General features: G+C 38.0%; 1 protein-coding gene across 1 annotated transcript in view; it reads left to right on the top strand.

Moving 5' to 3' along the window:
• LOC117324894 (alpha-N-acetylglucosaminidase-like) overlaps nucleotides 1–23,050 on the top strand; it is a 38,227-nt gene extending 15,177 nt beyond the window's left edge. The window contains exons 9-23 of the mRNA XM_033880723.1: nucleotides 691–754; nucleotides 1,146–1,216; nucleotides 1,614–1,688; nucleotides 5,454–5,535; nucleotides 6,060–6,209; nucleotides 6,761–6,903; nucleotides 9,555–9,627; nucleotides 10,303–10,398; nucleotides 10,950–11,035; nucleotides 11,991–12,095; nucleotides 14,437–14,620; nucleotides 17,924–17,967; nucleotides 18,648–18,705; nucleotides 20,322–20,421; nucleotides 22,803–23,050. Of these exons, the coding sequence (XP_033736614.1) occupies nucleotides 691–754; nucleotides 1,146–1,216; nucleotides 1,614–1,688; nucleotides 5,454–5,535; nucleotides 6,060–6,209; nucleotides 6,761–6,903; nucleotides 9,555–9,627; nucleotides 10,303–10,398; nucleotides 10,950–11,035; nucleotides 11,991–12,095; nucleotides 14,437–14,620; nucleotides 17,924–17,967; nucleotides 18,648–18,705; nucleotides 20,322–20,421; nucleotides 22,803–23,029 (1,558 nt within the window). The 3' untranslated portion in view covers nucleotides 23,030–23,050. The remainder of the gene's footprint in view (nucleotides 1–690; nucleotides 755–1,145; nucleotides 1,217–1,613; nucleotides 1,689–5,453; nucleotides 5,536–6,059; nucleotides 6,210–6,760; nucleotides 6,904–9,554; nucleotides 9,628–10,302; nucleotides 10,399–10,949; nucleotides 11,036–11,990; nucleotides 12,096–14,436; nucleotides 14,621–17,923; nucleotides 17,968–18,647; nucleotides 18,706–20,321; nucleotides 20,422–22,802) is intronic.
• The last annotated feature ends 705 nt before the right edge of the window (nucleotides 23,051–23,755 follow it).

Below are 23,755 nucleotides of genomic sequence, written 5' to 3' on the forward strand. Positions count from 1 at the left end.
TAGACGAGGTGTAATGATATACCTGGAACCCCCATAACACTGTAGACAAGGTGTAATGATATACCTGGAACCCCCATAACACTGTAGACGAGGTGTAATGATATACCTGGAACCCCCATAACACTGTAGACAAGGTGTAATGATATACTGGAACCCCCATAACACTGTAGACAAGGTGTAATGATATACCTGGAACCCCCATAACACTGTAGACGAGTGGTTATGATATACCTGGAACCCCCATAACACTGTAGACAAGGTGTAATGATATACCTGGAACCCCCATAACACTGTAGACGAGTGGTTATGATATACCTGGAACCCCCATAACACTGTAGACGATGTGTAATGATATACCTGGAACCCCCATAACACTGTAGACGATGTGTAATGATATACCTGGAACCCCCATAACACTGTAGACGATGTGTAATGATATACCTGGAACCCCCATATTCTGTTGTATTATAGTATTCTGGCTTTGTAAAATTAAATTTCTTATTTTAAAGCTGTTCAGCACTGAAAAACATTTAAATGAATAATAACAGTACTAACGTTTAAGTGTACATAGACATGTCGAGTAAATGCATGCTTAACAGAATACTTTAGAATTAGCTTTACATACTTTGAGGTACATGAATTAATATGTCAAATGTTAATATAGTTACTATTATATTTGTGTTTACACAGCAATCTCCTCCTGGATTTTGATGACCCACTTTTCAAACAGATTGGTGTACAGTTCCTTAAAGAGGTACATATTATTTTTACATATATAAAATATGTGTGTCATGGCATTAGTTCCTAGAGATGTAAGCCAGCCTCTTTTGCCTGAGCATCCTATTTCTTATAAAAATCATAATAATCAGTACCTGATTTTGGGTATTGTGTCTAAGTGAAACCCAGTGTCTGCAAACAGATATCATACAAAAAATTTGCTGTTTATGAGTGTTTAAATTTGTCTAGAAAGAAACAAATAAAGATATCATAGAGGACTTGTATGGAAGACGTGCTGTTAGTATAGATATTTGTAGGAGGTCATGATAGGATGAAGTGGTATAACAGTTTTTTCTGACTAAAGATCTGTTGTTCAAAATGCTGTTATGTTAGTCTTACTTTTTGTATAACGTCTAAATTTATTTCAGATGAGAGATGAGTTTGGGACAGACCATATCTACAATATTGACACCTTCAATGAGATGGACCCTAAATCCAAGTATATCAAATGACTTTTAAATAACTTTAAATCCCCAACTGAATTCTATGAACACTGAATTGAGCATTTTCTGTTCTGTTTGCGTACAGCTACACTGTACACCTGTTTTTCCAATTTTCATAAACATTGAATGCAATATATTGAGAAGTTTTCTAGGCAACTTCTAATGTTGGATGATATCACTTAATCAAAAAACAGTATTTAATGATATATAGAATTTGATGGATTTGAAGTATACATTCTTATAAAAAAAGACTTAATTTGTCTCCCCCCCAATTTATGTTGTGGTTATGGCAATATAAATTGTATAAGAGGATCAATGGATCAGGAAATTGAGTGTCAGATATTTTTATGCAAATCAGCATTTATGTAATATAATTTTGACTTTTGTTTCTAGTGCACCTGAGTACCTTGCCAAAGCTTCACGGACCATTTATGATGTTGTAACAGAAGCTGATCCAGAAGGAATATGGTACTTATAAACAAACTTGAAAAAAGTTCATGACAGACTATGCTAAACTAGGAAATGTTATCTTAATTGTTCAAGGAATTTTTCTAGATGTTTCTCTAATCTTAATTTATAAAAGCCTCTGTTTTCTAAAGAAAACTTGTTTTGTGTAGAAGAACAGTTGAAGTATCTTCTGAAATTTACAAAAAAAATGTTTTGAAACTGAGTAGAAAGTCAAAGAAACAGAGCATGAAATCAACATTGAGGTTATGGTGTTGGATTTAAACAGATGACTTGGATAACAGCTAATCTATCCCCTGGTCAGTAGATAACTTGGATAACAGCTAATCTCTCCCCTGGTCAGTAGATAACTTGGATAACAGCTAATCTATCCCCTGGTCAGATAACTTGGATAACAGCTAATCTATCCCCTGGTCAGTAGATAACTTGGATAACAGCTAATCTATCCCCTGGTCAGTAGATAACTTGGATAACAGCTAATCTATCCCCGCTGGTCAACAGATAACTTGGATAACAGTTAATCTATCCCTTGGTCAGTAGATAACTTGGATAACAGCTAATCTATCCCCTGGTCAGTAGATAACTTGGATAACAGCTAATCTATCCCCTGGTCAGTAGATAACTTGGATAACAGCTAATCTATCCCCTGGTAAGCAAATAACTTGGATAACAGCTAATCTATCCCCTGGTCAGTAGATAACTTGGATAACAGCTAATCTATCTCCTGGTCAGTAGATAACTTGGATAACAGCTAATCTATCCCCTGGTCAGTAGATAACTTGGATAACAGCTAATCTATCTCCTGGTAAGCAAATAACTTGGATAACAGCTAATCTATCCCCTGGTCAACAGATAACTTGGATATAGCTAATCTATCCCCTAGTCAGTAGATAACTTGAATAACAGCTAATCTATCCCCTGGTCAGTAGATAACTTGGATAACAGCTAATCTATCCCCTGGTCAACAGATAACTTGGATAACAGCTAATCTATCCCCTGGTCAGCAAATAACTTGAATAACAGCTAATCTATCCCCTGGTCAGTAGATAACTTGGATAACAGCTAATCTCTCCCCTGGTCAGTAGATAACTTGGATAACAGCTAATCTATCCCCTGGTAAGCAAATAACTTGGATAACAGCTAATCTATCCCCTGGTCAGTAGATAACTTGGATAACAGCTAATCTATCCCCTGGTCAGTAGATAACTTGGATAACAGCTAATCTCTCCCCTGGTCAGTAGATAACTTAGATAGCAGCTAATCTCTCCCCTGGTCAGTAGATAACTTGGATAACAGCTAATCTCTCCCCTGGTCAGTAGATAACTTGGATAACAGCTAATCTATCCCCTGGTCAGTAGATAACTTGGATAACAGCTAATCTATCCCCTGGTCAGTAGATAACTTGGATAACAGCTAATCTCTCCCCTGGTCAGTAGATAACTTGGATAACAGCTAATCTCTCCCCTGGTCAGTAGATAACTTGGATAACAGCTAATCTATCCCCTGGTCAGTAGATAACTTGGATAACAGCTAATCTATCCCCTGGTCAGTAGATAACTTGGATGATAAGCTGGATAACAGCTAATCTATCCCCTGGTCAGTAGATAACTTGGATAACAGCTAATCTATCCCCTGGTCAGTAGATAACTTGGATAACAGCTAATCTATCCCCTGGTCAGTAGATAACTTGGATAACAGCTAATCTATCCCCTGGTCAACAGATAACTTGGATAACAGCTAATCTATCCCCTGGTCAGTAGATAACTTGGATAACAGCTAATCCATCCCCTGGTCAGTAGATAACTTGGATAACAGCTAATCTATCCCCTGGTCAGTAGATAACTTGGATAACAGCTAATCTATCCCCTGGTCAGTAGATAACTTGGATAACAGCTAATCTATCCCCTGGTCAGTAGATAACTTGGATAACAGCTAATCTATCCCCTGGTCAGCAAATAACTTGAATAACAGCTAATCTATCCCCTGGTCAGTAGATAACTTGGATAACAGCTAATCTATCCCCTGGTCAGTAGATAACTTGGATAACAGCTAATCTATCCCCTGGTAAGCAAATAACTTGGATAACAGCTAATCTATCCCCTGGTCAGTAGATAACTTGGATAACAGCTAATCTATCCCCTGGTCAGTAGATAACTTGAATAACAGCTAATCTATCCCCTGGTCAGTAGATAACTTAGATAGCAGCTAATCTCTCCCCTGGTCAGTAGATAACTTGGATAACAGCTAATCTCTCCCCTGGTCAGTAGATAACTTGGATAACAGCTAATCTATCCCCTGGTCAGTAGATAACTTGGATAACAGCTAATCTATCCCCTGGTCAGTAGATAACTTGGATAACAGCTAATCTCTCCCCTGGTCAGTAGATAACTTGGATAACAGCTAATCTATCCCCTGGTCAGTAGATAACTTGGATAACAGCTAATCTATCCCCTGGTCAGTAGATAACTTGGATAACAGCTAATCTATCCCCTGGTCAGTAGATAACTTGGATAACAGCTAATCTATCCCCTGGTCAGTAGATAACTTGGATAATAAGCTGGATAACAGCTAATCTATCCCCTGGTCAGTAGATAACTTGGATAACAGCTAATCTATCCCCTGGTCAGTAGATAACTTGGATAACAGCTAATCTATCCCCTGGTCAGTAGATAACTTGGATAACAGCTAATCTATCCCCTGGTCAACAGATAACTTGGATAACAGCTAATCTATCCCCTGGTCAGTAGATAACTTGGATAACAGCTAATCCATCCCCTGGTCAGTAGATAACTTGGATAACAGCTAATCTATCCCCTGGTCAGTAGATAACTTGGATAACAGCTAATCTATCCCCTGGTCAGTAGATAACTTGGATAACAGCTAATCTATCCCCTGGTCAGTAGATAACTTGGATAACAGCTAATCTATCCCCTGGTCAGCAAATAACTTGGATAACAGCTAATCTATCCCCTGGTCAGTAGATAACTTGGATAACAGCTAATCCATCCCCTGGTCAGTAGATAACTTGGATAACAGCTAATCTATCCCCTGGTCAGTAGATAACTTGGATAACAGCTAATCTATCCCCTGGTCAGTAGATAACTTGGATAACAGCTAATCTATCCCCTGGTCAGTAGATAACTTGGATAACAGCTAATCTTTCCCCTGGTCAGTAGATATCTTGGATAACAGCTAATCTATCCCCTGGTCAGGAGATAACTTGGATAACAGCTAATCTCTCCCCTGGTCAGTAGATAACTTGGATAACAGCTAATCTATCCCCTGGTCAGTAGATAACTTGGATAGCAGCTAATCTCTCCCCTGGTCAGTAGATATCTTGGATAACAGCTAATCTATCCCCTGGTCAGTAGATAACTTGGATAACAGCTAATCTCTCCCCTGGTCAGTAGATAACTTGGATAACAGCTAATCTATCCCCTGGTCAGTAGATAACTTGGATAACAGCTAATCTCTCCCCTGGTCAGTAGATAACTTGGATAACATCTAATCTAGCCCCTGGTCAGTAGATAACTTGGATAACAGCTAATCTATCCCCTGGTCAGTAGATAACTTGGATAACAGTTAATCTATCCCTTGGTCAGTAGATAACTTGGATAACAGCTAATCTATCCCCTGGTCAGTAGATAACTTGGATATAGCTTATCTATCCCCTGGTCAGTAGATAACTTGGATAACAGCTAATCTCTCCCTAGATCAGTAGTTTGTTAGTGCAATGTACTTTTCTTTTATAAAATGTTGTTAATTTAGGCTGATGCAAGGGTGGCTGTTCCAGGCAGTGGAGTTCTGGAAACCTGAACAAATAAAGGCGTACCTGACAGGTGTTCCAATGGTAGAGTATTGATTACTATCCTGTTCTCTTTCTTATTCAGAGATGGATTAGTGGTGCTAATGATCAAAGGGTCGCTAGTTTCATTCCCGACACTGTACATGTGTTGTTTCCATTCTCCAATGTGTTCTAGTCTACCCAGTTGTAAATTCACTTTCTTCATTCTAATAACAGATAACTTATGGCGGATCTTTTCAGGGTAAAATAACAGATAAATTATGGCGGATCTTTTCAGGGTAAAATAACAGATAATTTATGGCGGATCTTTTCAGGGTAAAATAACATAACTTATGGCGGATCTTTTCAGGGTAAAATAACAGATAACTTATGACGGATCTTTTCAGGGTAAAATAACAGATAACTTATGGCAGATCTTTTCAGGGTAAAATAACATAACTTATGGCGGATCTTTTCAGGGTAAAATAACAGATAACTTATGACGGATCTTTTCAGGGTAAAATAACAGATAACTTATGACTGATCTTTTCAGGGTAAAATAACAGATAACTTATGGCGGATCTTTTCAGGGTAAAATGATTGTCTTGGATCTCTTCTCTGAAATTGCTCCAATATTTTCGAAGACACAATCATATTATGGCCAGCCATTCATTTGGTGTATGCTACACAACTTTGGGGGAACTTCTGAAATGTACGGGGCATTTCTCAACATCAACAATGTAAGTACAATGAGATAATATGAAATCGTGATGAACACATTCATTTTATGCGACACTCTAATAAATTGCAAGATTTAATGTATTGTGACGAAACTGCATCTGAGGTATACTTTATGTATCGATAAGCAAATTTTTATTAAGCATATGAAAAAATGTAATTGCTGCAATTAAATATACACCAATATTATGTTTTGCTACATGTATGCATATGTATGGAAGAAAATAAAAAATTTCAAAAACAAAAAAAAACAGCAATGTAAGTAGTCAAGAATTGATTGCTCATAATTCTGAAAATACAATGTGTTGTGACATTTTGTAATGACATATCAGTTTATTTTATCTATAAATATAGATGTTATGATATCATGGATTGACATAAGAATGGTTGATATTGATAGATTTAATGAGCTGAAGTTTTCATTAAATTCAGCTGCTGAATTTCCATAATTAGGTATACCCTATTTGATACATTTGATCAATTGTACTTGAAAACCTAGGTGCTACAGTACAATTTCTTATGAAGGTGACAAAAACTTTGATTGTATACCTAGGGTCCTTTTGATGGCCGTGCTTTCCCAAATAGTACCATGGTTGGAATTGGAATCACACCGGAGGGCATATATCAGAATGAAGTCATTTATGAGTTCTTTGCTGAAAATACATGGAGAACTAAACCAAGAGATGTAGCAGCATGGTATGATATTTAGGTCATCTGACGTGAAGGGTCAGGATGGCCTATAGCCATCGTGTTCCATCCGTCGTCGTCCTTTGTCTGCCCTGCGCTGTGCACTGTTAGACGTTTACTTTCAAATGATACTTCTCCTTAACCCTAAGTGGATTACAAACGAATTTGGTGTAAAACATCATTGGAGGAGGGCAATCATATTTTATTTTAATGAGGCTGGTGTGACCCATGGGGCCTGAGTGGCGGGGCCCCAAAGAGGGACCTTCAGTGAATTTTTGCTTTAAAACCCTACTTCTTCTTAACTCTTGTGTGGATTACAACCAGATATGGTGTAAAACATCATTGGGAGAGAACAATCATATTTTTCTATAAATGAGGCTTGTGTGACCCATGAAGCCCATGTGGCAGGGCCCCAAAAGGGGAACATTGGTGAATGTCTGATTTAAAACCCTACTCCTTCTTAACCCTTGGGTGTATTACAACCAAATTTAATGTGAAACATCATTTGGGAGTTCAATCTTATTTGTTATAACTAAGGCTGGTGTGTACCCTCGAGACAGAGAGGTTAGGCCCCAAAAGTGGAACTTAGCTTAAATTTTGCTTTAAAACACTAGTCCTTCTTAACCTTTGGGTAGATTACAACCAAATTTGGTTTGAAACATCATTAGGGGGAAGGCAATCATACTTTTTATAAATGAGTCAGGTCTGACCCCTGGCGAAAGAAGTGTGGGCCCCAAAATATATATGTATTAATGCCTTAATTGATTACAACCATATTTAGTAGGAAATATCATTGGGGAAGGGCAATCATGATTTATGTAAATGAATAAATGAGGCTGGTCTGACCCCTGGGGACAGAGTGGTGGGGCCCCAAAACAGTAACTTTATGCCAAAATATATAAAAAACTACATTTGATCTGAAACATTACTTATTAATTGATGGTGATGATGCTGGTTTGAGCCCTTCGGATTGAGGGGTGTGTCCTGATGTATTTGTTTGTCAGATGACCCTTAAGGCCCATGGGCTTCTTGTTAATAATGATTTTATCAATTTTGATGTATCTGCTTTCAGTGCACATCATTTACTGAAATTCTCAAATTTTAAGGAAAAACACTGTACGGTGTGAGTGATAATTAAGGAAATTGATGGAGAACAGCATGAAGACAGTCAAAGCTTCGTTTTCGTTCCCATTTATGCATCAATGTTTTGTCGTAATTAATCTATTATAATTGCATGACTCCTTGTGTCAGTTGTTTTACAATAGTCAATTAGGATGTGCTATTATTTACTGGTCCAATTTTTAGCTCACCTGGTCCGAAGGACCAAGGTGAGCTTATGCCATACCGTTGCTTCCGTCGTCCGTCGTCCGTCCGTCCATCCGTCAACAATTGACTTATTTGACTTCTTCTTCATAACCGCTGATCAGAATTTGAACAAATTTGGTCAGAAGCATCCCTATGGGAAGGGGACTCAAAATTGTACAAATGATGGGGCTGACCCCCTGGGGGCCTCTGGGGCGGGGCCAAAAGGGGTCAATTTGGCGCTTTTGATATAAACCACTTCTTCTCTGAAACCAAGCAATGGCTATCGCTCATATTTGCCTGGTAGCATCACTATGGGGTGGGGATTCAAAATTATACAAATGATGGGGCTGACCCCCTAGGGGCCTGAGGAGCAGGGCCGAATGTGGTCAATCGGGGTATATTCATATAAACGACTTCTTCTCTGAAACCAAGCCATGGCTATCGCTCATATTTGCCTGGTAGCATCACTATAGGGTGGGGATTCAAAATTGTACAAATGATGGGGCTGACCTGAGGGGCGGGGCCGAATGTGGTCAATCCAGCTATATTCATATAAATAACTTCTTCTCTGAAATCAAGCAATGGCTGTCGCTCATATTTGCCTGGTAGCATCACTATGGGTTGGGGATTCAAAATTATACAAATGATGGGGCTGACCCCCCAGGGGCCTGAGGGGCGGGGCCAAATGTGGTCAATCGGGCTATATTCATATAATTGACTTCTTATCCTGAACCAAGCAATGGATATCTCTCATATTTTACTGGTAGCATCACCTTGGGGTAGGAATTTGAAATTGTACAAATGACGGGGCCAACCCCCCTGGGGGCTGAGGGGCGGGGCCAAAAGGGGTCAGTTTGCAGAATTGATATAAACGACTTCTCTGAAACTAAGCAATGGATATCGCTCATATTTTACTGGTAGCATCCCTATGGGGTGGGGATTCAAAATTGTACAAATGGTGGGGCTGACCCCCAAGGGCCTGAGGGGCGGGGGCCAAAATTGGTCAATTTGTTTTAAACAAGTTCTTCTCTGAAACTAAGCAATGGATATCACTCACATTTGTGTGGTAGCATCCCTATAGGGTCGCGCCAAAAGTCAATTTCATTTCATGGATTAATGCACTTTTTGTAGTATTAAAATAAAACCAATGCACATGTACCCATATAAAATGCTTATGATATATATTGACATAGCAATACCAGCAACAAATATACTTAAGCATCATTCTTGTTTCATATCTCATGAAACCAGGTGAGCGTTACAGGCGCTCTGGGCCTCTTATTTCTTTTATAGATTGGTCAGATTTGCTCTCAATTTTGATTTGGTCTGAATTAGGACTTCTGTCAAAATTTCAGGGTGACAGACTATGCAACCAGAAGATATGGAAAATATGATAAATATGTGGATCTGGCATGGCACTACCTCAAGGTCAGCTATATGCTTTGAACTTTGATAACTTGCAGCTGAACATGTACATATGTATAAGAAGGGGATCAGTGTAAACAATGACACAACTTCCCCATCATGCCATGACATAAGTGGTCTTATTTTGCAGCCATGCTGAAAATCATTGTCTGGGAATTTTTCTTATTGAAATATTGTTGTCTGACGGATTAATCATTGGTCATGCTGCAAAAGAAAATCTAAAGGGTATGATTGTCCAATCATACAGCTGTGAATTTCTATATTCTGACTCTTTATGGGTAATATTATGTCATGCACAGGAAATATAGTCACATGCAAATAGCGATGTGTTCAATAAAAAAGATTATGATGGTTATTTGCTTTTCATTAGTTTTCAGTAAAAACAGATTTTGCAGTATGACAGACTAGTTATTTAGGTTTTAGGTAGGTGATATAGGTAATATTGTCTCCAGACAGGTGATATAAGACCATATTACATGCCTAAAACCTAAATAACTAATGATAAAGAGTTTATATGACCCATTTCTTTTGATGTTTACCTTAAAGTGTTGCTGGTAGATTATAGGGCTTTGCCTTGTTTTGATTAGAATGAAGATGATTAAATCATTTCATTTGATTAATAGACAGTATTATTATATTTGGCTAGAGATAAAACTTATGTTAAATGTCATTTTTCAGATGAGCATTTATAATTGTTCTGATGGTCACCATGACAACAATATTGATATTATTCCGACAGTCAGACCACGACTTACTCCCATGATACACCAGGATGTAAGTACATTGTACATGTGTGTGTCCTAATTGACTCAATAATTGTAATATTTCAGTATTATTTCAGTAATGTTATGTTTTCATTTGCTGTTCATGGCCAATATGAATGCCAACAGGGCAAAGGAAAAGCCAGTGAATCTTAGTTGTAAGTAAGGGAAAGAGGTGTTAACACTGCTAAGAATTTGATTCCTAAACCATTGGCAGTGTATGAACTATATCCATTATAAACTAACTATTGTAAGGCTAGAAAGTCAGTTTATAAGCTTAATTGTTACAATATGTAATAAACTTTCATGTAAGCATTTTAAAGGTACATTTATACAAAAGTTATAAAACAAATGGACTCCTCTCTTCTCAACATTGTGACAAGCTCAAATATATAATGTCTTAGAGATTAAGTTGCATATGAGGGTCAGAACATTGTGTATATGAATTCCTAGATTTCAAACTGTTTTGGATATTGGACAGATATGGTATTAGCTAGAGAGCCATTTTACAGAATATTGTGTATATGAATTCCTAGATTTTAAACTGTTTTGGATATCGGACAGATATGGTATGAGCCTGAAGACCTGTATGTAGCCTGGGACATCCTGGTTTTGGCTGCAGATCAGTACATCAACAATACCCTGTATATGTAAGTAGATTTAGTATATCTGTACCCTGGTAAGATCAAAGGTGATAAGTTCCTATAGGACAGATAATAGGTTACTAGGGTGTGACTGAATCTTGTGTAAAATTCAAAGGTCATAATTCTTTAATAAATTAAAAGGTCTTAGTAAAACATAAATGTCATCATGTCCTAAGTCAAAGTCACTGTTCTTTTTCAAGTTCCTTTTGCTATATATATTAAGTATCGGGCCACTTTGTCATGTCAAGGTCATTTGTCTTTATCATAACAATTATTTGGCCACTTTGTCATTTCGAAATCATTGGTCTATATTATGATAATAATGAGGCCACTTTGTCATGTCAAGGTCATTGGTCTTTATTATGATAATTATGTGGCCACTTTGTCATTTCAAGGTCATCGGTCTTTATTATGATAATAATGTGGTCACTTTGTCATGTCAAGGTCATTGGTCTTTATTATGATAATTATGTGGCCACTTTGTCATGTCAAGGTCATTGGTCTATGTTATGATAATTATGAGGCCACTTTGTCATGTCAAGGTCATTGGTCTTTATTATGATAATTATGTGGCCACTTTGTCATGTCAAGGTCATTGGTCTCTATTATGATAATTATGTGGCCACTTTGTCATGTCAAGGTCATTGGTCTTTATTATGATAATTCTGTGGCCACTTTGTCATGTCAAGGTCATTGGTCTTTATTATGATAATTATGTGGCCACTTTGTCATGTCAAGGTAATTGATCTTTACTATGAAAATAAGGCCAATTTGTCATGTCGAGGTGATTTGTGAGGCCACTTTGTTATGGCGAGGTCATTGGTCTTTATTATAATAAATATGAGGTCACTTTGTCATGTCAAGGTCATTGATCTATATTTTAATGATATGAGGCCACTTTGTCATGTCAAGGTCATTGTGTTTTATTTATTTCAATGTCAAGGTCATTATTTTGTTTCAGGTATGATTTAGTGGATGTAACTAGGAACAGCCTCCAGATACTCTCCTTAAGTTATTACCAGGATATGATCAATGCCTACAAGGGCAAAGACCTCCCCACGGTCACGTGAGTTATCACCTGTTTGTGAAGACAGGGTCAGAAAAAGACTCGGGCCAATTGAGTTTATAGCGTGCCACAGTCGTACGTCGTCAGTCAGCTTTTTACATTTTGATCTTATTCTTCAAAACTACTGGCCATTTTTTTTCCAAGCTTGGCAAAGAGCATCACTTGGACATTGGGATAGGAGTTAATGAAATTTATGCAGGGGCCTTAAGGTGTTGCCAAGTTGTTAAAAAATGGGGTTATCTTCTCTTCTTCTATGGGTTGCAGAGAGTAATCAAGGCACATTTAATTATAATCATCAATCAGCCCTCTATTGATTTATGAAATTTATGGCCCTGTGATCAATAAGAAAGTGGTAGGACAGGTCAGTATGGCCCTGTGATCAAGGAGAAAGTGGTAGGACAGGGTCAGTATGGCCCTGTGATCAATAAGAAAGTGGTAGGACAGGGTCAGTATGGCCCTGTGATCAAGGAGATAGTGGTAGGACAGGGTCAGTATGGCCCTGTGATCAAGGAGATAGTGGTAGGACAGGGTCAGTATGGCCCTGTGATCAAGGAGAAAGTGGTAGGACAGGGTCAGTATGGCCCTGTGATCAAGGAGAAAGTGGTAGGACAGGGTCAGTATGGCCCTGTGATCAAGGAGATAGTGGTAGGACAGGGTCAGTATGGCCCTGTGATCAAGGAGATAGTGGTAGGACAGGGTCAGTATGGCCCTGTGATCAAGGAGATAGTGGTAGGACAGGGTCAGTATGGCCCTGTGATCAAGGAGAAAGTGGTAGGACAGGGTCAGTATGGCCCTGTGATCAAGGAGAAAGTGGTAGGACAGGGACAGTATGGCCCTGTGATCAAGGAGATAGTGGTAGGACAGGGTCAGTATGGCCCTGTGATCAAGGAGATAGTGGTAGGACAGGGTCAGTATGGCCCTGTGATCAAGGAGATAGTGGTAGGACAGGGTCATGCAGTATTGTGTTCTTGTTAAGTAATTATGTATTCATACATTTTAATCTTAATATTTAAAACTGCTGGGCCAATTTTGACCAAATTTGACATGAAACATCCCTAGCTACTTGTATAATGCTATAAATGACTTCTCACTCTGACTTTAGAGGGTGGTTATTCAGAATTCTACCATGTTTGCTATGCAACGCCAGTTTTGATTGGTTTAAAACCATGTATTATTTTCCAATAATACACGCTCGTGCCAATAATACACACTCGTGAGTCACGGCTGTTACAATTTTATATATCTAAAATTCACCCATTTCATAAAAGGCTATTATATATAGCCGAGTGGGCTAATGGGTTAGTCTTTCAATAAATTTTTATCACGACGCGAGTTCGAATCCTACGGAGGCCCCCCCTTTTTTTCTTTTTCTTTTTTTTTTTAATTTTCAAAATCAATGCCATATGATAGATGCTTTTGATCGTAGTACTGTATTGCCTGTATATTTCATCAACAAATAATGCTATACTCAAGAAATAAATTACAAGGTTTTCTCGGGGTTTCTTTGCTGTTTTTTCTATTAGAAAGAGGTCGATCTTAGAACTAAACAGTACATGGTAGAATAGAAATAATCAACTCTAACTCGTGTATTGTTGCAGGATATACAACTCGGACTCGGATATTTTGCAATTTTAATTAATAACTCAGGCCTGCAGCCTTCATTATTAATTTAATTGCAAAAAATCCTCGTCCTCGTTGTATATCCTGCAACAATACACGAATCATCGTTAATTATTTCTTAATTATACAAATGGTTGGACTGACACTTCTGGGGACTGAGTGGTGGGGTCCAATAGGGTAAATGAAGCAAATTCTTTATAAATTTTCTGTAGTAAATAAAAGGATTTGGCCCATATTTGTTCTGAAGCATGCTTTGGTGAAGGGAAACCCATATTGTGCACGTAAATGGTTTGACTGGACCCCTAAAGGTCTAAGGGATGGGGCCCAATAGGGGCAATATTGCAAATTCTTTAAAATCCTTTCGATTCAGTGGCAGGATTCTGTCCAAGCTCTAAATTTAGCTTGTTCTTCAACATTTTTCCGTTAAAGACAGCTATCTCCGTCCTGACCGCTCATTCTTAACTTTTGAACCAACTTCATTGACACCACTTAAAAATTTTAGTTCCAATTGTACAATGGTCTAAATACAAGCTTTTGTATAAATTACCATAGCCACTAATTCCATAAATGAAAAAAAGACTTTGTAAAGTGTAACTTTTTGAAGCCTCATATATAATTTGACATATAATGTGCTTTCAAAAATGTTTCTATAGACACAACGGTGGCGTCTGATTGGTTCAATTGAGATTTTGTTGAATTGAAATTCAGTTTTTTGGTACAGGATTGTAGGAGCTAAATTGTTGGGACTCCTGAAGGATATGGATACAGTCCTGGCCTCGGATCGTCATTTCCTGATGGGACGCTGGATTGCAGCAGCCCAGGCAAAGTCTACCAACTTAAATGAACGCATCTTGTATGAGTATAATGCACGGAACCAGGTGACACTCTGGGGCCCAAGAGGGGAGGTAATTACTTTGGACCATCATATATATGGTGATGATAATGTTTTTTGTCACCTCATGAGGCTGAAATAATTTTCCTATTTATTTATTTATTTCTAACATCAGGGACCTTTCAGGTCCTCTGCCATTTTAGTCATCAATGAGAAAAATATTTAGGGGGACTGAGGGTGATTTTACCAATCACAGCAATCACAGCTACCCCGATTGTATACCATCCCTGTTACATATAGTTCCCACTTTACCAGTGTAATGATATCCAATCACAGCTATCCAATTGTATACCATCCCTGTTATATATAGTTCCCACTTTACCAGTGTAATGATATCCAATCACAGCTATCCTAATTGTATACCATCCCTGTTACATATAGTTCCCACTTTACCAGTGTAATGATATCCAATCACAGCTATCCCGATTGTATACCATCCCTGTTACATATAGTTCCCACTTTACCAGTGTAATGATATCCAATCACAGCTATCCCGATTGTATACCATCCCTGTTATATATAGTTCCCACTTTACCAGTGTAATGATATCCAATCACAGCTATCCCAATTGTATACCATCCCTGTTACATATAGTTCCCACTTTACCAGTGTAATGATATCCAATCACAGCTATCCCAATTGTATACCATCCCTGTTACATATAGTTCCCACTTTACCAGTGTAATGATATCCAATCACAGCTATCCTAATTGTATACCATCCCTGTTATATATAGTTCCCACTTTACCAGTGTAATGATATCCAATCACAGCTATCCTAATTGTATACCATCCCTGTTATATATAGTTCCCACTTTACCATTGTAATGATATCCAATCACAGCTATCCAATTATATACCATCCCTGTTATATATAGTTCCCACTTTACCATTGTAATGATATCCAATCACAGCTATCCAATTGTATACCATCCCTGTTATATATAGTTCCCACTTTACCAGTGTAATGATATCCAATCACAGCTATCCTAATTGTATACCAACCCTGTTATATATAGTTCCCACTTTACCAGTGTAATGATATCCAATCACAGCTATCCAATTATATACCATCCCTGTTATATATAGTTCCCACTTTACCAGTGTAATGACCTTCGCTGGTTGCAATTGGTATATCCTTAATATCTACTTCTGTTTCTCAATTTACAATTAGCATGCATGATTAATATTGCTGTTGAAATGTCAGGAAGTTACGAACTAAATAATTACTGCTTATGGTGGCAAAGTGATACAATTCACAAGAGTTCAGGGGTGGGCATTTGATTGGTCGTCCAATCACTACGCTTCTACATCATCAGAGGATGAGAGAATCACATCATCATAGATCAGTAGATGCAAATGTTAATACCGGCTTGGTAACGCTTCGTCAAAGCTCTCCCGTTTGGGGCATAAAATCATGAAGGCCATTATTATTATTTCATAATCAATCAACTCTGGTGAAAGTGGTCCAGCAGTTTGTACCTGATAAACGAAAATGACCCACACTCTCTCATAAAAATACGAAAATTACTCAGGTCATTAACCTCATGTTAGACATTTTCAATTATGGCATAAGTGTAACAATTTCAGACTCAATGAATGTAAATTTTCCCATAACAGACAGTATCCAATATTCATCGATACTAGGCCTCTTGATCTGCACACTGTTGATACGGAACTGTCATTACTAGGCCAAACAAGATGGCGGTCATGCAGGCGTGTTTATCACGTTACCAGCAGTCGGTCGGCTTTGGAAAGGCTCACTCAAGACAGTGTATGTTAGTTGTTAGGCACAATAAGGTTATAATACCTCGTGCACAAGTACAGTGATTAACTATGTTTTTGGCTGTACAAGGTAGGAAGTATTATTATCTAGCTGTAGGTTTGTTAGACATTGACATGATCGTTGATAGAATTAGAAGTTGACTTGGTCATAGTTTACATGCGCTGTTAACATATTAGTCAAGACTTGATAGCCTAGTATAAACATTATCATCATTCTATTGTCATTTTATTAGCTCACTAGTTTCGAGTAATAGTGAGTTAATTGTTGTACTACCGGCATCCGTGTCAGTGTCTATATTTTGGTTAGCCTAGTATTTTGTCTTTGAAGTTTTTTAAAAGGTTACACATCCCAAAAGTACAAGCTTACATCCATTCCTATTTTAATTTACATCCATTACAGGTGATTAAGTGATTTCGTAGCTTTAATACTGCTGGTAAAATTGCCATTTTGTGAACTAGATCAGAGTACTGACCGATTCTCTAATTGAGATGCTTGGACACATGCCGGCCATAGAAACATCTCCGACTAGTACTGGCAGCTTGTCAAATTAAATGTTGCTTATTTTTCTGAGTCGATTTTCTGTAGGACTTGCGAACATATCTTAGTTTAAACCATATTACATTTCTTTACATTTCATACATTATATACAGGAATTGAGAAAAAAAGTATATGTAGGAATACTTTGTTAGCCCGTCTCCTTAATTGATGACAAACAGATGACAACACTATATATAATATATACATAGAGAGAGAGAAGGGGGGGGGGGGGGGGGGGGGGGGTAATGGGTAGAAAAATCTTTATATGTGATATACAATAACTTTATATCTTCTAAATATAAGTATCATACGATTCATGATTGCTTGGGCCCGGGTGACAGCACTTTTAATTAACGAATTGTTTAGTTTTATAAATAAAAAGATGAATACAGCAGAAAATGATTTTGTTGACACCAATAGATAAACTTGGATCACCATACAAAAGTATGTTAAAATTGTAGTTTTCATGTAAAGCAAAACATTCATTTCTTATATCAGTATAATTTGAACAAAAGAGTAAAAAATGTTCAGTGGTTTCATGCGCCTGTTTCTATGAACACTGAGGACTATCGACAAGGTTACGGCTAAATAAACATATCTTCACAACTTTGATCAGCCATATGAGCTGCATCTTTTAATAAGATTCATATAAAACTTGGTGTCAATACACACCAGCATCTATGATGCTCTTGAAAATGAAATTTTCCATATCTATGGAAAGTGTGCTTATTTTCATTTCACATTTTCTCGACCCTGACATTTCCAGGGCCTTGGGCCCTTTGATTTCTTTTTTAGTTTCATTTGGCGATGGATAAAATTTACTCTATAGATTTGCTATACGAATGTCTCAGGTGTATTTGTATAATTCAGTTATTTTGTATTGCTTATTTCAACATTGTGTGTATGCCAAAAAAAATTTTTGTTCATTCTTGAATCTCCAAGCACAAAGTTTAATATGACTTATTTTCACGTATTATTTTAACACTAATTTCAGATCCTAGATTATGCCTGCAAGCAGTGGGCTGGTTTGATAGAAGGGTAAGCTATGTTAAACAAATCAGATCTACTACTATAAATGAAAGTTCTCCCTTACCAAGGTCTGCTATTAGGTGACATAATTTGTAATCACATCAAGGTCAAAGTAATTTACTGCTGCTTTTCTGGATGGTTCAAAATTTTGCTGTTTTGCAGTTAAAAGCAAAAAAAGGACGTATTTGAATTACAATAATCTGAAACCATTTTCGCTATAATTCTTTTATTTCTAAATCATATAAGAAATTAGCTGCCTTGTGTACACTTTCAGAGCTCTTCTCCATTTACAGCATCACATTGTTTCACATAACTTCAACTCACTTTTACTGCTCAAACTCATTCCTGAAGATCCATTCAGTGACATAGATAGGAGCAAACTTTTACATAATCCAAAGCTCCCTTCATGAAATGTTGACATCAGTCAACTTAATTTTGTTTCTCAACAGAAATCATTTAAACAATAGATCAACTAGATTTGTATAGCTACAGTGTCTTTCAGGATCAAAATTTAAATGACAAAGAAAATAATTATATAAAAATTATGTTTATATATTAATGATATTTTAATGCTCAGGGCCTGTATGTAAAAAAAAAAAAAAAATTACTTAGGCTAAAAATTGAAAGCAGTCCCAGCATTCAGAAACACTGCTTAGTGCTATATTCATTAACTGAACTGTTTTTATCAGGTATTACCGGCCTCGTTGGGAATTGTTTGTGGATTACCTGAAAGGAAGCCTTGAAAATGTAAGAACAATATTGTGAGCTGGAACACCATTTGTCTTTGGTGGTTATACTTTTACTGGGTGATAGTATTATCCTGGTACATTGTTTATACGTTTTACCTGGGTGATAGTATTATCGTGGTACATTGTTTACAACTTTTACTGGGTGATAGTATTATCCTGGTACATTGTTTACACCTTTTACTGGGTGATAGTATTATCCTGGTACATTATTTATACCTTTTACTGGGTGATAGTATTATCCTGGTACATTATTTATACCTTTTACTGTGTGATAGTATTATTACACCTTTTACTGGAGGATAGTATTATCCTGGTACATTGTTTATACCTTTTACCTGGGTGAGAATGCCTGCAAATTAGTTTGCCACTTAAGGGTGTTTTGGTGATGAAGTAGATATTCCACCTGCCTTTCACCTTTTATACATAACCTATCTGAACCTCCCCCCCCCCCCCCCCCCCCCCCCCCCCATCCTTCACCTATCTGACCACGTGGGTTTTCTCCGGGTACTCTGGTTTCCCCCATCCTTCACCTATCTGACCACGTGGGTTTTCTCCGGGTACTCTGGTTTCCCCCCATCCTTCACCTATCTGACCACATGGGTTTTCTCCGGGTACTCTGGTTTCCCCCATCCTTCACCTATCTGACCACGTGGGTTTTCTCCGGGTACTCTGGTTTCCCCCATCCTTCACCTATCTGACCACGTGGGTTTTCTCCGGGTACTCTGGTTTCCCCCCATCCTTCACCTATCTGACCACATGGGTTTTCTCCGGGTACTCTGGTTTCCCCCATCCTTCACCTATCTGACCACGTGGGTTTTCTCCGGGTACTCTGGTTTCCCCCATCCTTCACCTATCTGACCACGTGGGTTTTCTCCGGGTACTCTGGTTTCCCCCCATCCTTCACCTATCAGACCACGTGGGTTTTCTCCGGGTACTCTGGTTTCCCCCATCCTTCACCTATCTGACCACGTGGGTTTTCTCCGGGTACTCTGGTTTCCCCCATCCTTCACCTATCTGACCACGTGGGTTTTCTCCGGGTACTCTGGTTTCCCCCCATCTTTCACCTATCTGACCACGTGGGTTTTCTCCGGGTACTCTGGTTTCCCTCCATCCTTCACCTATCTGACCACATTGGTTTTCTCCAGGTACTCTGCTTTACCCCCCATCCTTCACCTGTTTGACCACATTGGTTTTCTCCAGGTACTCTGGTTTACCCCCCATCCTTCACCTGTTTGACCACATTGGTTTTCTCCAGGTACTCTGGTTTCCTGCCACCATTTTGGTATTCTTCAAGTACTCTGGTTTCCTCCCACATTAAGACTCCTCACCATCTGGACAACAAAAGTGAAAATATAAATTGAAAATTTCTCTTGTACATCTGGAGATGACATGTTACATTTAGTGTTGTACAGTGATTCCAAAGTAAATTATGTTCTGTTCTGGATAATACTATCTCATGCTATACTTTAAAAATAGAATTATTTCTAGATTTTCACTATTGCTAGTAGAGGATATGAGGGCTTAGCATTTCTGTTCTGATATCTAAAAATCTCCGAAAGTGAAAGTGTTGTAAGTGTGATGTACATGTAGATGCTTCTTTATCATTTATTGCAGAAGACCGACTTCAATCAGGCTCTTTATGATCAAGCCGTGCTCAACAAGGTGGAGATACCTTTCACCTTTGACCTCACTCCCATGGCAACAGAGCCAAAAGGTCAGTAGAATAACATTCTTAAATAAGATATTACAACTGATTCTGAGTCTGTGGTAGAATTAGTTGAGATGAATGTCATTTGCCAATTTGTAAGGTCACCTGGACCGTAGGGCCAAGGGAGCTAAATATGCCATGGTGCAGTTTCTGTGGTCCATCCGCCTGTTGTCTTGCATTCGTTCGGTGTCCATTTTCCATTCAAATGACTTCTTCTCACTAACCAAGAGTCCCAGTCCCAGATTGCTGATAGGTTGTCTGGATAAGGCCCGCCAAAACTTGCAAAAAAGAATGACCTTGAACCAAATAAACAGAGTTATAATATTTGGTTGAGGAATTTCCTATGTGAAGCCTGACAATGTTTGGGGAAAGATATGACCTTGAGCATTATTTAAGGTCACAGAGATCAACTTCCTTAAAACCTTTTAATGACTTCTTCTCACTAACTAAGACTTCCAGAGTCCTGACATTTTGCTGATATGTTCCGGGTATGAGGCCTTACAGAGTTTGTGAAAAGAAATGACCTTGACTTTTATTCAAGGTCAGAGGAGTCAAAATATCTTAAAATCTTTAACAACATCCTACTAACCCTAACCAAGCTAAAAATGTCAAAGTTTATATTTGGGCAATAGGTCCTTTGAATGAAATGCAAACAAAATATTACTTTAACCCATGTTCATAGTCAACATGGTCAATTTTTTTAAAACCTTTAACTGTTTACTCACTAACCAAGAGACAGAGAGTATGATATTTTGCCAAAAGGTCCCTTGGAGGAAGTTTCGCAAAGTTAGTAAAAAAATGACCATGACCCATATTCAAGTTCACAAGGATCAAATTTGTTAAAACGTTTAACTGACTAACCAAGACTTTCAGTGTCCTAATATTAACAAAGTTTGCGAAAACATAGTGACAATATTCATGGTCACAGGGGTCAAGTTCCTTAAAACAACTGTCATTAATGTATGGGGGCACATGTTATTAATGTATGGAGTCACCTGTCATTAATGTATGGGGGGGGGGGGCAACTGTCATTAATGTATGGGGGTGGCTTAATGTAAATGTTTATTAGCTTACCTGGTCCAAAGGACTTTTGCTTCATAACTGCTGATCGGAATTAAACAAACTTTAAATGGTAGCATCATTATAGGGTGGAGATTCAAAATTGTACAAATGGAGGGGGGGGGGGGGGGGGGGGGGGGTGCTGAGGGACGGGGCCAAAAGGGGTCAATTTGGCTTATTTGATATAAACGACTTCTTCTCTGAAACTAAGCAAGGAATATTGATCATATTTGACTGGTTACATCCTAATGGGGTAGGGATACAAAATTCTACAAATGGTGGGACTGACCCCCAGTAGCCTGAGGGGCAGAGCCAAATGGGGTAATTTGGCTAAATTGCTATAAACAATTGATTGTCTGGAAGTAAGCTATGAATATCAATCATGTTTGACTGGTAGCATCCCTAGGGGATGGAGATTCAAAAAACTATGAATGGTCCAGCTGACCCCCAGGAAGCTGAGGGGTGGGTCTAAAATGGGTCAATTTGGCTAAAGATGTAAAAAGACGACTTCTGAAACTAAGCCATGTACATCGCTGATATTTGATTGGTAACATCCTGACTGGGAAGGGATTCAAGGGATTGTATAAATGGGCTGACCCATGGGGACCTAAGGGGCAGTTCTACAATGGGTCCATATGGCAATATTGATAGTAATGACTTCTTCTCTGGAACTAAGCAGTGTATGACATTGATATTTCAGTGGTAACATCTGCCGGAGGCTGAGATTCAAATGCATACAGATAATGTGGGTCTTTTCTCACCCCTGAAGACTTATTTCTTTTGCTTTATCTTTGAAACCATTCAGATCCCCACCCCATAACCATATACAGCCTTACTGGGCATCGAAAGATGAACACAATCCTGATGTAAAAATAGGCCCGGGGTCTTTCCTCACCCCAAGGCACTTATAGTTTCTTTAAAAGTAATCATATTGTATCTGGACTTCATTTTTGGGTTATATCTTTGAAGCAGTTGAGATCCCCTCCACATAATCATACATGTACATATACATCATCAACTAAAGCTATGAGCAAATGGAATATTAACATTATTTTGATGTTCGCTCACATAAACCAGGTGAGCGATACAGGCCCTCTTGGCCTCTTGTATTAACAATAATGATGTTACATGCAGCTAATTTTCCCAATGATTATGGGTGTTTTGGTTGGACATTTTCTCAAAAGAATCTAAACGTGTACCTTTTACATTGATTTTTATGACTATATACTTGATTTATAACCCATGTGGGGGTCCTCTCTAACATTTCGGATGTTGTGATATCCTTCATGAAACACTCAAACACATCTACCAGTCATTTTCTTTTGTAGGTGACTCACTGGCGATCGTTCGAGACATCCACATGAGATATCGGCCTGATGCTAGTTTATCAACTCTGATGTCGCTCAGACAAAAATCCACCAAGGGAGACAAACGTAATTGGATAGAGCGAAAATATGGCCGGCAAATTGTGCCTAATTACAGAGACAGAAAATATAGAATGTATCAGAAAGCTGGAGTCTCTATACGTCAGTCAACACAAAGTCTGAATGGATGATTAATAAATTATTTGTTTGGATGTATGTATCATTTTATTATTTCGGTGAAAGAGAACAAAAACAAAAAGTGGAATGAAGGGATTGCTGATATTTGGACCATATTTGTTGCATTCCATTGTGAGATGTATATAAACAGTTTATATATTGAATATTTCTCAATACATGATCCGGGCCTCTCCTGTCCACGTATACATGTCACCTGAGTGAGAGTGGAATGTATGGACATTGAGCACCTGTGACTGTGCATGCATCTCAAGTAATCTTGAAGGAGCATGCACATCTCCTCACACACCTTGATCACTTGCACCTGCATTCAGAGCTATGTCATGGAGCAGGACTCACGTGTCAACCTGCTAGCTGGAACCTAGTGTTTGCTTATCTAAACAACACTAATGTCTATCGTATATGAATTATGGCTTGCTTGCTTTATTTATTATTCTAAAGAAATATAATTATATTTTGTATGCTTATAGTGTACTTTGTGTATAACTATTATATATACCTCTTATAGCCTGCATTATGATATTATATACCTATAATTAATATGTCTATAGGACTAATATGTATTCATTTGTATTTTGGCCTCTCTTTGAATATATATATAATCGAAAAATACCAGAGGTTGTGTTTGCTTATCTTAATAACCAAAACGGCTATAGTATGTGAATTATGTTTTGCTTGCTTTATTTATTATTCTAAAGAAATATAACTATATTTTTAATGAA

This window comes from Pecten maximus, chromosome 4 (genome assembly GCF_902652985.1).
Source record: "Pecten maximus chromosome 4, xPecMax1.1, whole genome shotgun sequence".
Lineage (NCBI taxonomy): Eukaryota > Metazoa > Mollusca > Bivalvia > Pectinida > Pectinidae > Pecten > Pecten maximus.